Raw genomic sequence first — 12,521 nt, forward strand, 5'->3', positions numbered from 1 at the left:
CGTGGTATGCCTACTACGATCTTCTGAGTGGCGAGGAGGCGCATTGCCTTTGCGCCCTTCTCCTGTCGCCACCCCTTTTCCCTTGATCTGGCGCTTCATGGTCTCCATGTCCGTCGCCATCTTCCTTATTAATTCATCTTGCTCTTTCACACAGTCTTTCAGAACTTGAGAATCAATCCTCCGCCTTTGTCTATCAGGACTTCGTGAACGAGAGTGACGGGGGCTGTTAGTCCGCCTCCTCCCCCTTGCATCCCTCCTGGGATTTTGCCATTATGGCTCCAAGTCTGCCATGGGAGCGATAGAAGGTAGGCCTTCGCACCTTGCACCCCCCTCTGGTGTTTGTCCGTCGATGGCGGACTGCGGCAAATCTTCGTTGTGCGCCATTGCTTCTAAAGAGGAAAAGCTTGATCAAGAGGTTTTGTTCTAGTCTGATCTTTCCACAGACGGCGCCAATTGTACGGGCATGAAATATTCTTCCCATATAATCCTGTTGATCAAGTCTGCGCTCCTCCGTACGTCGTCGCTTTACTCCCTGAAAACACAAACGTGAGCTAGCCAGCGGGTGTGTGCCGGATACCTCTCCGATGCCTAAGTGAGCAAAATAGACAAATAGACAAAAAGCTCTGTGTGTTTGGGAATCAAAGTTGTGTGTTACCTCTCCATAGGTGATGTTTGTGAGCTTTTGTAGGTTCCGTGTGGCATAATCCTAGTAGGACTTTTACTCTTCCATGTAGAGTCCTCTTAGGATTCATACTCCTGAAAGATAATGCTTATCCTTCAACACCCCCCCTCACTGCTTAAACCAAGTGAGATGGTTTCAAATCGGTAGTATGGCAAAACGACCGGGATAACATAGCCATGCTAAACGGGCCAAAACGACCGAACTCTAGTTAGCTCGGCTCTCTCTTCACAACTTGTACCCCGGTTTCACCTATAACCGTAGCAAGCTTGGATCGAGCTAACCAAAGCTAGGCTTACCGTGCGAAGTCGCCGTATCTCAGCTCCGAATGGCATGACCGAACTAACTTCTTCTAATCGTGGTGATCGAACTAACCGTTGCTCTTTTTAGGACCAGACTAATTACCATGCCTTTTTACTTAGTCTGGCGGCAAGAGCCTTACTTTGGACCGAGCTAACACTTGACCATGGCCCATCTCCCAAGCCTCTTTATTACGGCCCAAAGAACAGCCCATTGCCCAGCTCGGCCCAATTTACATATAAATTACCCTCTCAGTAAGCATGCTAGTTATGGCAGTCACTCACACCCATGCAATTATGCTAAATCACTAAAAACTCACCTAGTACTCCAAGTTAAGATAAAACAAAGAGTTAGAAAAATATGCATGATACCTAACTATACAAGATGGCTAATGCAATGCATGCAAAAATACAACTAAAATAGGTTCGGCTACTTAATATGTTATTTGTAACAATTTCATAGCATGCGTTTAAGCATGTATTCAACGAGGTAATAAACGACAATGCAAGTTTGAATAATGAACCAAGCCTCGGTGCATGTAAGACAAATAAATGAATGCAAACATGCGATATGCTAATTAAAACGTGATGCCCCCAATTTAATTATCAAAAGTGGATAAATAAAAAAGAGAAAGACGTGGGGTTGGAAAACATATACATTATTACAACATTGATGCCCTCGCGCAGAAGGGTCTGAATGAATAAACTAGCTAAGCTAAACTACTTAACTAATTATTACAAAACTTGAATAAATAAGCTAGCTATCTAAGTTAATTAAATATTACAATAATGATGAACTAATTTAATTAACTACTTTAAGCTAATTAAATAAGTACAATGCAAAACTAATTAGCTAATTACGTTAATTAATTAATTAATTACAAAGTCACTAATTAAACTAGTTAACTAATAATTACAACATGAATTAACTAACTAAATAACTAATGTAATTAAATAATTACAACACTTTAATTAGATACAACACAACTATGACTAACTAATTAATAATTAAACTAATTAACTAGTCAAGGGAATGAGGGAGGCCCAGTGCATACTCGGTTTCTACCCGAAGAACGTCCACTGTTTGCTCCCGAAAGCCTCTGTTGCATAACCCTTGCACTGGTTTTCCTTTTCCAGACTAACTTTGCTCTGCTTCACAAGCATTCTGCTCAAAATTCACTGGTGGCCAACAGGACAGAAGTGGTGGTCGGCCGACCACTAGTAGGGGGTTGTCATCCAACACTGATAGCTTGCCGACCAGAAACAGTGGCTGGCTGGCCGGCCATTGATGATGCACCATTTCTTGCTGCAAAAGAGAGCAAACAGAGGGTATTTTCACAAGTTGTTTGTACTGTATATCCCTCCTTGTTATCAAAATAAGCTCAAATGAGTGATACACTTGGTTCAAAGACCATCAATCAAGCAATTTCATTGCATGATGGCTCAAGAATCAAGGTGTACAAGTTTAATAAATGCGCAAACAAGACTCAAAAACGATCACCCTATCATGCATGATCAAGGGCAATGGAGACCTTAGAAAAATTGGCACATTTCATCACTTTGATTATGAAATGCCCCAATTTTCCTTGTGTTCAATTAACGTTTGATTGAACACACCAAAACACAACCAAGTTCTTATCTTTGCACAATTTTAGTTTCAACTTTTAGTTACTCATTTTAATTACCCTTCCATTCTTTAACCAATTAAGTCCACTGGTGAGAAGTCCTCTAAAGAGAAAGAAGTGTCAAACAAGGGGTAGTGTAAGGCATGAGAGAGATGTCATGCCATTGATAATGAACCCTCAAAAGATGATTAAACCATTAAGCATGGACCTAAATTCCAAGCTTAAACAATCTTAAGGTTGACACAACCCTCAAAGCAAATAAAAAAAACCAAGAAATGAGGGAGGTTGCAGAGATTATGCTTGCTGAAATTAAGTGGAGAAAAAAACTAAAACATGCAATCAATTCAAGCAAGTGGTGTCTAAAGGCCTAAAAACACCAAGCTTGTGAGGATACTTACACTAGAAGCATGCAAAACAAGACTCTAATGCAACAACTAGCCAAAAATAGAGTTAAAACAGTCCAAAATCAGAGCCTAAAACATGTTGGAATTAAGCAACAAATGGCTAGAAAAATAAGTTAACACATAAAGCTATCTAGGCTAGCAAACAAAACACATGGAGGGGAGGCTAGCCTCTTCAATTTTGACCTCAAAACATGATTTTGGCCTTTGAAATTCAGTGGTAAAAAGCCAAAAAAAAAACTAGTTTGAAAGTAGGAAACACAAGTGGAAAGGCCTTGTAAGCAAGGAATAGAGAAGGGTGAACTACCCCCAAACCTTAAATGGCCTAAAATCACAAATTTCAGCCCACAAAAACAGAGATTTAGACAGTCCAAAAATAGCCCAAAAATAGTACAAAAATGTGCTGGAATGAAGACAAAAGTAGCTAAAATAACAAGCTAAAATATTGAGCAATTAAGCTAAGAAACAAGCACAAGAAGGGGAGGCTAAACCGCCCCCCCCCCCAAATTTTTGGGACTTCAAAATATGATTTTTAGCCTCTGGAAAACTCTAGAAACTAGTGGTAAAAAGCTTAAAAAAAGTTGATGAAGAGATGGGAAACACAAGTGGAAAGGCTTAGAGAATAAGGTTCAAAGAAGAGTGATTAACCCCTCTACCTTTAATAGCCTTAAACCACAAGCTTCAACCCATAAAAATAGTTGAAAACACTTCAAAATCAGCAAGAAAATATAGAAAAGAAGTAGTGCAAAGGTGCTCAAAATTATACCTCTTGAAGAGGAATAACACTTTTGTTCATAAACCACAAGTCTTTCACTCTCAAAGGTTGAAATTTGTATTCAAGAATCTCAACAAGGAGAGCTCCAATATTGGTTTAGGAAGTGTAGAGAGAAGGTGTATAGGTTGCAAGATATAGATAGAGAGAGAATTCTAAGTTTTGGAACTTTTGGAAATTTTTGTAACCTTAAACCATGAGGGGAGGCCTGGTATATATAGAAAAACAGTCACTCAGGTCAAAAATATCATGCCTGGAACAGCTGGAGCTTTTGGGGGACAGCTGGCACAAAATATCCAGGTTTTTCAATAGTGGCCGGCAGGCCAGAAGTGGTGGCCTGCCGACCACCAAAAATCTGTTTCCTAGCCCGAATTCAAATGGGAATATCTCCCTCATTTGGACTCCTTTTCAGGTCATTATTGAGTCCAAATTGAAGCTCCGGAAGTCTAGTTTCCAATGGTGGTAGTCTCATATCTAAATTCTATGTGTGCAGAGAGATATTTCTATTTTAGTGAAGGTTGCTCATTTCTACCTTAAACGGATAGATGCCTAACTTCAAATAGTCATATCTCTCTCATCCGGACTTGGCTTTTGGGGATTCTTGAGTGTACAATGAAGCCTCAGAAGTCCGCTTTCCAATCATTGTGCCACACAACTAAAGTCTAAGTATACAAAGAGATAGGCCTAATTTAGCAAAGGTTGCTTAGTTCTCTCTTAACGGTTTCATGCTCAACCACTTCCCTAACTAGTTTTCTTCCCTTTCCTCCAATTTTATTCAACTCCAAACCCATAAATAAAAGGTTTAAAGATATTTTTTAAAGAATTCACCTCTCTTCCATTTATTTTCACTTTGTCCTTGCTCGGTTTACTGAAAAGTGCAACATTTAACGAAATGTGAGCCTCGAAAGATTGTAAAAACATTTTCAAAATATTTTGAAAGAGAGGGTTTTAAGGTCTAAAATAGTTTTGGTCAAAATAGTTTTGGTCCAAAATGGGGTGCAAGGTTGGGATTTAGAAGCTCTTTTTACTGAAAAAATTGAACGTTTGTACAACATAACTCTCATCATCGAGTGATCAACGTACGGCGCCCAAGTCTTAAGGGAAATAAAAAATGGGGTGTCTACAAGGTTTCAGTTTATGTATGTCAAGAACGAGACAATAATGGTTACTACGGTGTGTGTAATGCGCGAGGAGAGACGCTGCTTCTGGGCTATACATTGTAGAGCACAACGAGCAAATGTTTTTTTTCTACATCAAGAGGTTCAGTGATGTGCATAGTTGTGGTACGGATGTCCAAACATTGAAGAATCTGAGAGTTAGTTCTGATTTGGTGTCGAGTACTATATCTGAAATTGTGAGGGACAAGCCATTGACTCGGCCGTGTGAGGTGGTGACTATTTTGAAGAGGGATTATGGGCTAGATGTGAGTTACCATATGGTATGGTTGGGCGTGGAGAAAGAAAAGACTATTATTCATGAAGATCAATCATTATCGTTTGACCAGCTGCGGTTCGAATGCTATGATGCGTTACAATTCGGGGAGTTATGTCAATATTGACTATGACGTGAGTAGTCAACAGTTTTGTCATTTCTTTATATCATTCGCTGCGTGTTTTTCTGGGTACAATTCTTGTCGGCCTTTGTTATTCCTGGATAAAACATTCCTCAAAGGAAAGTACAAAGGTCAGCTACTTGCGGCAACAACGAAAGATGGAAACAGTGGTCAGTATTTTTTTTTAGCTGTGTATCCATGTAAATATTCACATTGAGTGGCATAGTGTGGATATATGACTGATCATTACACAGTGTGAACATTCACATGCCATGTTTGCTTTATAGTGTTTTTATAAACTACTTGTGTTAATATTCACATTGGAATATTGTGATCAGTTGTTTAATCGTGTTGTGTTGTAGGTCTATTCTCTGTTGCATTTGCAATTGTTGATTCAGAGACCACGACCAATTGGTTGTGGTTCTTGCACCAACTTGGGAAGGTTGTTGATGGTAAGCGTCAGGTTACTTTTATTCAGACCGTAATATTGGTCTGTTAGAAGTGATGCCGAAGTTGTTCCCATCGGCTCACCACGGTTATTGCTTATAACATTTGGAGAACAATTTAAGAGACCGAATGAAGGGAATTAATAATGGATTTAGGGACCACCTGGTTAGGAGTTTGGGTGACTATGCTTACGAGCCAACTATGGTAGGGTTCCATGAAAAGCTTGAGAAATTAAAAGAAAAGGGTAAGCAACGAGCATATAATTTTTTCAAGAAGTTGGCACCTGAGCATTGGGCGAATTCATACTTTAGATAATAGTAGTTTCCTAATGTATTCCATTTGTCAAGTTTAGAATGGTAACGATGTTAAATTTCAGTTATGTTTTGTGGCGATGTGAAATTTCATAATCAGTTTCGAAGAAATTAAATTCAGTATTATACAATGTTTGTGATGTTGTACATGGGCATGCGTTATGGGGAGATGACATCCAATGCAGTAGAGTTATTTAATAATTGGATTAAAGAAGCACACAATCTTCCTATCACTCGAATGGTGGACACAATTCGTACTCAGTTGATGCGGCTAATGTGCGTCGCATGACCAAGCAAACAAGTGGAATGAGCTTATTAGTCCTACATTCGAAACAATGCTTCTTGATTCATTCAACGACAGTAGGTCATGGCAAGTTAACAAAGCCAATGAGGATGTGTTTGAGATTCATTCAATACCATCTGTTACAGTTGATATTGCAAAGTGTACGTGTTCTTGCTTCAAATGGCAAATCAATGGATTTCCATGTGATCATGCTGTTATTCTTATTCAGAAGAGCCATTACAATCTCAATGATTGTATGAAACATTACTTTCATGTAGAGACGTATCGTGCAGCCTATTCGGGTGCCATATTCCCTATACCGTTGGTGGAAAAGCCGCATTTTGATCCTACAAACTTCACAATATACCCACCAACTGTGAAAAGAGCACCCGGCAGGCCGAAAAAGAATAGAATCCCATCAAGGGGTGAGAAACTGAAGCAAATAAGGTGCAGGAGATGTGATAAGTTGGGAAGCCACAATCGAAAATCAAGCAAAGAGCTGATATAGGGTGTACATTTTTCATTTCAACATTGTATTTTACATGAGATTCTTATTTTATTTTTGAAATAAGATTGCGTTGTGTTGGAAAACATTGTGTTGCAATAAGATTACATTGTGTTGGCAAACATAATAATGCGTTGGCAAACTTAGTATTTGATTTGTGTTTGTTTGTTTGTTTGTTTTTTTTTTTTTGGGGTAGCAAATTGATATGTTGTTGGTGTTTTAATGATGAATATATGATGTGAACATTCACACTTGTGTAAAAGAATCACATTATGTGAATACTTGCACATGGGTTGAACTTTTTACATTATTGTTGTCAATGTTGACATGAATATAAACTGGGATGTGAACTTTCACATGCATACAGATTGATATGTTGTGAACATTCACAACTGTTGTGAATAAGAACAAATATGAATATTCACACCTTTGTATGTCTTCCGTAATGATGTCGTGTAGGCAATGCGAACATTCATGTACAAAATATGTGTATTATAGAACAATCTGGTTCAAACAATCACATAAATTAACATAACAACACCAAATGTAGATCAAATTGCATAAGTGGCATATTGGAACATTAACTGTTTGGTAACGTTTACGTTTTCAGTTTATATTTACAAAAATTTTATAAACTGGTTTTTGTTTATTTTTAGAAAAACATAAACTACAAACGCGTTTGGTAATTGAAAAAATGTTTAAAAAAATTTAAAAATATAAAAAAGAGTGAGAAGTGACAAGTGTTGGCAAGTGGCAGTGGAAGACGGTGGTGGAAAGTGGTGACGGTGGGTGATGGGTAGCTGGTGGCGGTGAGCGGTGGCGGGTGGGTGGTGGTGATGGGTGGGTGGGTGACGGTGGCGGGTGGTGGGTGGTAGCGAGTGGATGGTGGTGGTGAGTGGGTGACGGTAGCGGTTGGTAGTGAGTGGATGGTGGTGGTGGTGGTGGCGGTGGCGGGTGGTGGGTGGTTCTAGAAGGTGGGTGGCTGGTGGTGGCGGGTGGGTGGTGGCGGCGGGTAGGTAGCGAGTGATGGTGGTGGGTGACGGTGACGGTGACGGTGGTGGGTGGTGGGTGGTAGCGAGTGGGTAGTGGTGGTGGTGGTGACGGGTGGTGGTGATAGGTGGGTGGGTGACGGTGGCGGGTGGTGGTGGCGGTGGTGGCGGGTAGTGGGTGGTGGTGGCAGGTGGGTGGCAGATGACGGGTGGTGGCGGGTGGTGGTGGTGGTGGCGGATGGTAGGTGGTAGTGAGTGGGTGGTGGGTGGTGAGTGGTGGTGGCAGGTGGATGGCGGATGGTGGGGGGTGATGGTGGGTGGGTGGGTAACGGTGGCGGGTGGTAGGTGGTAGCTAGTGGGTGATGGTAGTGGTGGTGGTTGTGGTAATGGTGGTGGTAGTGGAGGGTAGTGGGTGGTGGTGACAGGTGGATGGCGGATGGCGGGTGGTAGCGGGTAGGTGGCGGGTGGTGGTGGTGGTGGTGGATGGGTGGGTGACGGTGGCGGGTGGTAGGTAGTAGCGAGTGGGTGGTGGTTGTGGGGTGGTGGTAGCGGGTGGGTGGCAGGTGGTGGTGGTGGCGGGTGGCTGGTGGCGGATGGTGGTGGCATGTGGGTGGTGAGTGGTGGTGGCAAGTAGGTGACGGGTGGTGGTGGCGGGCGGTGGATGGTAGTGGCAGGTGGTGGGTGGTAGCGGGTGGATGACAAGTGGGTGGTGATGGTAGCGAGGGGTGGGTGGTGGTGGCGAGTGGGTGGCAGGTGGGTGGTTGGTGGGGGGTGGTGGTGGCGGCGGAAGACGGTGGTGGAAAATGGTGGTAGGTGGTGGCTAGTGTTGGGTGGTAAAAAAAAAAAACTCAAAACTCAAAACGGAAACACATTTTTTGTGTTTTCATTTTTTGACCAAATTTATAAATTGAGACTACTGATTTATAAATCAAAAATTTTACCAAACAAGTTTTTATTTGAGTTTTTAAAATTTTTGTAAATATAAACAGAAAACTGAAAACGTAAGTGTTACCAAACGGCACCATAGATGTCGTATCGCTGATTTACAATCAATTGTTGTTTGTCAAAATGTCAAAGCAATTGATATTAATATTCACATCGAGTATTGGTTTGTTTGTAGGTGGACACCCCCTACCTATAGGTTTTAATGACGCTCTGTTTTCCTATGATTCAAAAAACTATGTACTAATAAGTCTCATTGTCCACACCATTCAGAACTAGCGACACTGCCAACAATTTCTTCATAGTATATATGCGCTCGTATGATGTAACATACTGCAGGCCCGCAGTCCACCATGTAAATGCAAAATGCTTATGATTAGCACTTGACATGTATGTTTGCATAATGGTTATGGAGGATTTGTACAAAATGTTGTGAGGCTTACGAGGTGTCACCCTGTCGAGGACAGACATCAACTGATATGATTGGTTATGACGGATTTTGGTCTGCAAACTTAGTCCACAGCAGTGATGACTTGCCAATAACGCGCACAACGTTTTCGATGTACTCCCTTTGTGTAGGGAATTTCGCATTAGGCACCAATGAACATATGTATGTGTACATTCATTTTGGAATTTAACATATGACAACAATTCATATTTGTACAATAAGAGCCACTTACAACTTCTTGTGCTTGGTCGACATACGGGTCATGTATGCCAGGCCTTGGTCGCAATGAGTTATAATGCCTCCACAAATTGTCTTTAGCGTCATACACAACAATCGTGCAGTGGAAGTCATGGTGCAATGGGAATAGTATGTATCTCTCTCCTTCGTAGTTTTTCACATGTATATCAATGTGCTTACTTCTTTTGCGAGGAGGGTACTCTTGTATCACTTTCTACACACATTGGACATTCAATTAATGGACTATGAAGTTTCACATTCACATTAGCAAAATTAGAATGTTAGAGCTATTACCAAACACATGCTCATGAAGATGAATGAGGCTTTATCTGAAGTTGGGTTGACCACCTCTTGTTGTTCATGTAATAGTTCGGCATGTGCATCTATCACCTGCACCAACATAGGGTTGTATTATATTATTTGCCATGGGTGAACAATGTGTGTGTGTGCGCGCGCATAAACAATGAATCATTTTGGTAATGGCATACATTGTTGTATATTGATTCCTCCTTGATAAGGTACACAATGTCATGAAAATACACGTATGTAGACTTCGACTCCTTTCCACACAAGCAACTTGTGCATTTTTAGTAAACCAATGTAAATATTAACATTGCACATAATTGAATAAATCAAATCAATAAGCACATATGTGAATATTCACATTTTTAGAAGGTGAATGTTCACATTAAGTATTCGTACAGTCACTTACTCATCACCTCCACTCTTTTGTAAAGTCTGGACCTTTTGCTTGTCGTGTTTGGACATCATGCTCCAGACTTTGAACTTGTTGGTCGATGTCAAAATTTTTTTTGGGTGCTTCGCCAGTGGATGTTTGTCCACATCTTCAACTGTGTGGATTATATAGGGCTGGTTTGGACCTCGACTATGCTCTTTTTTTTTTTTTTTTTCCAGGTAAGTCTGGGTACTGGAAGTCAGGCAAGCGGGGCTCTTTTTGATCATTCTTCTTGATACGCTTCACTCTAGAAGATGGGTTGAGATTATGTTGCATTGGGGCGAGGGGTTGCTTCTGCGCTTTAGCTTGTGTGACAATGTGGACTGACCAATCATTGTAAAGGTCCTGAAGAACTGTTTTCTCGTATTCTAAGTCAATGATCAACTGTGTTAAGCGCTTAATTTATGCATCCTTCTGCTCTATGCACTTTTTTTTTATTTTTTTATTTTAGTGTTCATGTTGGGTGGGCTTGACTGGTTGAACAGTTTATCTTCAAGATCAGCTATCACTCTTGCCTTTAACTCCCTTGAGAATTCAAGGTGTTTGTATTTTGCTTGCCACTGCCTTATGATGCCCCAAGCCTTCTGATTTTCTTTGACAAGCATATCAATGATGTCGGGTTGGCTTGTGCTTGCTATGACAATAGCTCTCTCATCAGATGGGCTGCTAAAGGGAATGTGAATGTCCTCATTACAGTCATTTCGGTCAACTCCTTCCCCGGGAAATTCAGAGTTGCTACCACTATGTTGTTCTTCCTTGATGTTAGAGAGGTTGGGAGATGTGGTGGCTGGTTCATGACATTCGGGCTGCACCTTCAATATTGTACGCCTGAACTTTTGAAATTCTGTTGGGGTTGCGAAGAGTTCGTTAATATTAACCTGAAATGAAAAAGTTATGTTAGTTAACATACATATTTAGGTGGTGTCATGATGTGAATCTTTTGAACAATAGTTAAAGGTCATATCTCATTAAAACCAAGATCAGCTAAAGAGGTGGATTTCGTTTTCTTTTATAAAGTAGTCAGGTCCCATTTGACACAACGAGGAATGACATTGGGCTTATGAGGTTGTAGGATGGTTATGTGTTCACACAACCAATACTTCAACAAAACAACAAAGACATATGTTATTTAGCCTTTGCAGAGCAATGTCAACAGATGTGAACATTCACAACAGTGGCACAGTTGTGAACATTCATAGCAGTAGAGCAGAAGTGAATATGAACATTTACAACAGTGGTACAAATGTGAACATTCACAACAGTAAAACATAAGTGAATATGAACATTCACATTAGTGAGACAGATGTGAATGTTCACATTTGGAAAAGATGAACAATAGTCAAGAACATGTGAATGTTATTATTTGAGAAGATGGGTACTTACCATCAATAACATGACACAGTCGGTGACTTTTGCTAGCTTTTTGTCGTTTTGGGAAATGGAGGATGTCAGTGTTGTTCTAATTTGTTTGGCCCAATCATGTTCTTGCATGCTTTCCAATGGGACCATATGTGCATAGTAGCCCCATCCTATTGTCTTGCCGCTTGTCGAGAAAAAAAGGTTTCTAGTAACCATACATGCAGACTAGTCGGGCGATTTCTTCATTGTCATTTTTCATTTTGCCTTTCAATGCTTCGGTCAAAATGGTGCGTATCCATTTTGGAGTTAATCGGCTGACATTTTTTGTACCTTTTGTTTATAATGCTAGTCTTTGGTTTCGCACCATATGATATGTCCATTGGTTTGGTGCCACAGTCCACACCAAAAATCAACTTAATGTCGCTGTCGTGTATGTTCATCTTCTTCTCTCCAATGTAGAAGGCATCTTTTCAAGCCTTGTACATTTGTAGGACATTCACAACAACATCATCGTACTTCATGCATTTGTCAAGGCCAATCTCCCCGTTTCTCAATGCATCTAATAAATGCCAGAAAGGTGTTTGCCGTAGGCAGCCGAGCTGTGCTTGTGTGAATTTGGTGCTTTTCATTAATTTCACTAGTCCGGTCATGTTAGATTTGTAGTTGACACGCCGCATGTCAACACTGCTGCTAGTATTTGCATATGGGCTTTCTTTCTTGACATGGTACTCATCTTTTTTCTCTTTGAGGTTTTCTTCTATGCAATATCTGCAAAATAGAGCATGAAAAAAAAATTAAGACAAGACTTATGTGTTTAGCATAGTGGCACATATGTGAACATTCACAGCATTGGCATAGATGTGAATGCCCATAGTTGTATGCATGGGTGTGAATGTCCACAGTTGTGTGCATGGATGTGAATATCCACATCTGTCC

The 12,521-nt window shown here is 40.7% G+C and overlaps 1 protein-coding gene across 1 annotated transcript; it reads left to right on the plus strand.

Annotated features, from left to right (window-relative positions):
* The first annotated feature begins 5,299 nt into the window (after positions 1–5,299).
* Positions 5,300–6,090, plus strand: LOC145813256 (uncharacterized). The gene is made up of 3 exons (XM_082908541.1): positions 5,300–5,498; positions 5,691–5,791; positions 5,911–6,090. Exons 1-3 carry the CDS (start codon positions 5,300–5,302, stop codon positions 6,088–6,090), a joined length of 480 nt encoding a protein of 159 aa, XP_082764667.1.
* Positions 6,091–12,521: the final 6,431 nt, after the last annotated feature.

The sequence above is a fragment of the Camellia sinensis genome, chromosome 15 (assembly GCF_055761805.1).
Source record: "Camellia sinensis isolate YWXY chromosome 15, ASM5576180v1, whole genome shotgun sequence".
Taxonomy (NCBI): domain Eukaryota; kingdom Viridiplantae; phylum Streptophyta; class Magnoliopsida; order Ericales; family Theaceae; genus Camellia; species Camellia sinensis.

Excerpts from the sequence above, each read along its gene's own strand:
- LOC145813256 (XM_082908541.1), top strand. The coding sequence starts at position 5,300 with ATGCGTTACAATTCGGGGAGTTATGTCAATATTGACTATGACGTGAGT. Across the intron at positions 5,499-5,690 it reads AACGAAAGATGGAAACAGTG|GTCTATTCTCTGTTGCATTT; the intron begins GTCAGTATTTTT and ends GTTGTGTTGTAG. Across the intron at positions 5,792-5,910 it reads TTGTTGATGGTAAGCGTCAG|GGAATTAATAATGGATTTAG; the intron begins GTTACTTTTATT and ends GACCGAATGAAG.